The 4,746-nt window shown below is 37.7% G+C and overlaps 1 protein-coding gene across 1 annotated transcript; it reads left to right on the forward strand.

Annotated features, from left to right (window-relative positions):
- The first annotated feature begins 225 nt into the window (after positions 1–225).
- LOC107577513 (urotensin-2 receptor-like) lies at positions 226–4,483 on the forward strand. The gene is made up of 3 exons (XM_016263582.1): positions 226–643; positions 1,291–2,364; positions 4,243–4,483. Exon 2 carries the CDS (start codon positions 1,293–1,295, stop codon positions 2,361–2,363), a length of 1,071 nt encoding a protein of 356 aa, XP_016119068.1. The 5' UTR covers positions 226–643; positions 1,291–1,292; the 3' UTR covers position 2,364; positions 4,243–4,483.
- The last annotated feature ends 263 nt before the right edge of the window (positions 4,484–4,746 follow it).

Genomic DNA, 4,746 nt, shown 5'->3' on the forward strand with positions numbered 1-4,746 from the left:
TCATTTGTCATTCACAAATATCACAAGCACACACACATTTCCAGAGTGCCTCCTTACAATGCATTTCCCCCCAACCAATCTCACTCTTCTTTCCCTCTCCTTTTTTCTCGCCCTCATCTCCCCTCCCACTCTAGTGTGTGAGTAGCTCTTTCTCTCTTTCTACGCCTCACAGGCACGCACTCTGTCAGTGGAGGAGAGGGTTTCGAAATCCAGCTGTAGCTCAAAGTGATCGCCTCCTTGGGCATATCCATCTAAGAGGATTGTGCCCTTTCCCCCTCGTACCACTTTTTTCATAGTTTTGAAAACTGTAGGATTTTTCTTATCTGCCACTCAGGTTTGTGATATAGGGAGTGTTCCGCTGAAGAATAACTGAAGTTTTTCTTACATGGCTGAAGCACCTGCTTATGACTCATTTGTGCTTTTTGTATTGGCGTGATCTGTGTGTCCTAACAAACATGACACAGCTTAAGTAATTTCTTTTTGGTCTACTGGAATTGTTTCATTTTTGCCATTCAAGGGATTCTTGCTGACAACGTGCTAGGAATCCAGGAGTAAACTCTTAGGAGAAATCATGAGCTGGACTCATTATAAATGCTAAACTTCTGTCTGCTTGGAGCTACACCATCTGAGGAATCCAATTAAGGTAAAGCATTATTTATTCTTCTTGTATTTGACTCTTGAGGTCACTTATCCGAAATGATTTAACTGTTATCGTAAATAAGCTGATTTCATTATTTTGAGGGTGTAGGGACTAGTTTTAAATATTAAATATTCCGTTGATGCTTAAGCATTAATCACTTGATAGAAGTAGTTAATTAAAATCAGCTGATTTTAAAGCAATTACATCAAGTAGTGGGAAAGTTAATCCACCTCTCAACTGAATTTTTTCATTGATAGGAGTGCTGATTTTCTAGGCAGAATTTAAGGCACATTAAAAATGTTTGACCTTATATGTACCATAGGTTAAAACATTGTTTTATTAAAAATATATTATTTTATTCATAACTTACAAACAAGCCTTATTTGGAATTTAGGGGCATATTAAAATGACCTAATATGCACCATAGGTTATAATACAGTTTTTTATTATTATTAAATTTATAGTTTTATAGTACAGTCATAATTTCAGTTGAATTCAAGATTTAACTTTGAATTGACCTGTATCTTAGATTAAAATTTGAACTGCAGGAAATCTTTTATTTCATTCTTAATTGCAAAATAACTCTATAAGTGAAACACCTTACAGTTCAACAACTTTTTAACCACTTTTGACCATTAATTCCTCTGTAGAGATGACCACTGTGGCGATGGTGGAGAAGGTTTCCAACGTCACTGAGCTTCCAGTAGAAGCTTCTACTGAAGATATGGCTGCCACCTTCACCATTGGCACCATCCTGTCCCTAATGTGTCTGGTGGGTGTGTCTGGAAATATCTACACGCTCGTGGTCATGTGCCACTCCATGCGCTCGGCTGCCTCTATGTACATCTACATCATCAACTTGGCACTAGCTGATCTGCTTTACTTACTCACGATTCCATTTGTGGTGTGCACACATTTCCTGAAGGGTTGGTATTTCGGAGATGCTGGATGTCGGATCCTCATCAGCATGGACTTCCTTACAATGCATGCAAGCATTTTCACCCTTACTGTCATGAGCACAGAACGTTACTTTGCCGTCCTCAAACCTCTGGATACAGTCAAACGCTCTAAGAGTTACCGAAAAGCAATCGCCCTCTTGGTGTGGACGGCCTCATTGATTCTCACTTTACCCATGATCATCAGCGTCCAGCTGATGACAGAAAGCTCCAAGCCAATGTGCCAACCCACCCTGAGCCCTCTCTCATATAAAGTCTACATCTCCTTTCTCTTTGGCACCAGCATTGTAGCTCCAGGGGTGATAATCGGGTACCTGTACATACGCCTGGCACGAACCTACTGGATTTCCCAAACTGAGACTTTCAAGCAGACCAAGAAGCTTCCCAACCAGAAGGTCCTGTATCTGATCTTCACTATTGTGCTCCTGTTCTGGGCCTGCTTCCTGCCTTTCTGGATCTGGCAGCTTCTAGGTCAGTTTCAGCCCAGGCTGGATCTCTCCACCAAGGCCAAGCGCAACATTAACTATCTGACCACCTGTCTAACCTACAGCAACAGTTGCATCAATCCATTCCTCTACACCCTGCTCACCAAGAACTACCAGGAGTACCTCCGTAAAAGACAGAGGACGTGGACAGCTGGCAGCTACCTCAACCGACGGAGCCGCTTCCAGCGGTCGCCCCGTCGCTCCTTGTCCTCCAGCAGTCAGCATTGCACGGAGAGCTTTGTGCTCGCTCACACTTCTCGCACCAACAACAGTAGCCTCTGAGGTAGGTCGTTGACCTTGTCTTTTTGGCCTTCTGTTGTAACTGCATGCTGTTTTCCAGACAGTCTAAGTCAATGTGAAAGATAAAGATCCTGTCTGAATAAAACCAAATCTTCTCCAGTTTACCATCATCTTAGCTCAGTCCAGCGGGTCTGTTTTGAATCAGCCTTAGCCAGACTGTTTTAATTTTGCGGGCTTGGGTCTGATTTTCGGATCGCTCTTGTCGCTGCAAAGGGCTACAGCTGAGATATGAGAACTTGAAATGCTTGATGGATTTTTGGTTGCTTATTGTGCTCATTAAACAGCCTTAATGTTCAAAATACACATACAGTATAAATGAGACATTATAAAGAGACATTAAAAAAATGTAATGCTTGCTTTGAGTAGCATTTTAAAGGAGAAATTTTAACACGAGTCAACATTATATTTAATTGTGTGACAAAACCTTTATTTATTTATTATAAAGGATAATGCTTGCAAATTATGACAGGTTTAAGTAGATCAGACATTTTGTAAAAGAAAATTCATTCTGGAACATAACTATGGAATGGAATTTGTGTCTCGAGATTTGTTCGTAATTGGTTCATAGATAATTGGTTATAGTGCAACTGCTGGTCCAGGTGAAATAGGCCAGTTGATAATTAGGTTCCTCTGATTGGATCTCAGCACCAAATTACTCTCCAGTCAGCAGAACTGATACCTGAATGCCTGCATTGTATGAATGACAGTAGACTGAAAGAATAATGTTCTAACAAGGCTGGAACAGGCTATGAGAATGGTTGAGTTAGGAAGAAAATGTGCTAACATTATCAACAATGAATTACTCTCTGTGTCTTTCTGCAATAACTCTGTCTGGAATCACTCAGGAAAAAGGACAACAAAACTCCCCCCAGATTAGAACTTGATCTTATCATACAATTTATTTTAATTTCCCAGCAAATTACTAAATTAAAAACAGAATGGAGAAAGATAAGTGAAAAAGAGCATACTAACGCTCCTTATGTTATATTCATTAAGATTACTCGGATCCAATTCCTGTTTCAGTGTGACTCATTCAGCTTTGCATTTAGTGTCAGCTGAGCACATTTTTGTCATTAGGTTTTTTTTAAAATTATTATTATTTTTATCTACACTAAAAATACAAAAGGTAATGGAATTTAACCTTCTAGATCAGGTTATCAGAGTCTTTCTGTATCATATGCAAAAATCTATGACCATTTATACTGAAGAGTGTCCAAATTGCCAGGGAAAAATGTGCTGGAAAAAATAAATAAATAAAATAAAAGATCACATCATGTTTATGATTAATTTAATTTCAAAGTGCACTCTATAATTATTTAGACAAACTTCTGAGCACCAGACAACCTTAACCCTAACCTAGACTGTCATAAAATCTACATAGCTGCTATTAAATACAAAAATAAATACATAGACTAAATAACCTCAGATCAGTTTTATCCACAGTGAGAAATATTTCCTGAGAGGGTTAGAATGCCACTGCACATATACTGCAGCCTGATACTGTCATGACAATAATTTAATAATTTTTCCAAGCACTGTAAATACAAATCTTTCTAAAATAAATAAATACGGAAATTACTGGAATGATAGTTTGGTAGTTAAAAAAAAAAAAACGTTCATTTTTTTTTTCAAGTCAAGAAAGAAATAAAGAAAAAACAAAGTAACAAAGAAACCATTTCACTGAATTGAAAGCTGAACAAGAAAGTATCAAATTCAAAAAAAAAAAACTGTCAATTCAATCACTGCCATTATTGCAATATTATCACTTCCGAACTCCAAGGTTTATACAAGTTATTTAGTTTCTTTCTTTTTTTTCTTTTTCTTCTAAATGTTGCATTATGCTTCCATTGTCTGACTTCAGAGCGCTACTGAGAGAGGAAATCAGTAAGCACAGAAATGAAACAATTCTTCTGAGGTCTTTCCTCTTGAGTGGATTTTGACAATCTGTCTTTGGAGGGCCACATGACCCATGTTTAGGAAGTGATGGACATTGCCAGAAAGAAGACCTGTGTGTCCCTGCAGCTCTAAAAATAACCTGTCCTCTACAACAAACTCTGCACACAGTACTGCAATGTCTCTATTTGGTGCAGACACTATATCAACATTACACGAAATGATTACTCTTCCCCTGTGCTTTAAATATTGATTCACCACCATTGAGGGTGTTATTGTTATAATTAAGTGGATGTAACAAACATGATCATTTATGTTACAATTATTTAAGCATGTGAACTATAATTCTGAATTCACTATGAGCTAATTCTTTTGCTATAATTTGAATATCTAATTTAAAAAAAGGGAAAAAAGCATGCATACACTGAAAAAAAAACTGAAACAATTTTCACTTGGAAATGGTTAATACATT

The sequence above is a fragment of the Sinocyclocheilus grahami genome, unplaced genomic scaffold (genome assembly GCF_001515645.1).
Source record: "Sinocyclocheilus grahami isolate Dianchi unplaced genomic scaffold, SAMN03320097.WGS_v1.1 scaffold6275.1, whole genome shotgun sequence".
Taxonomy (NCBI): domain Eukaryota; kingdom Metazoa; phylum Chordata; class Actinopteri; order Cypriniformes; family Cyprinidae; genus Sinocyclocheilus; species Sinocyclocheilus grahami.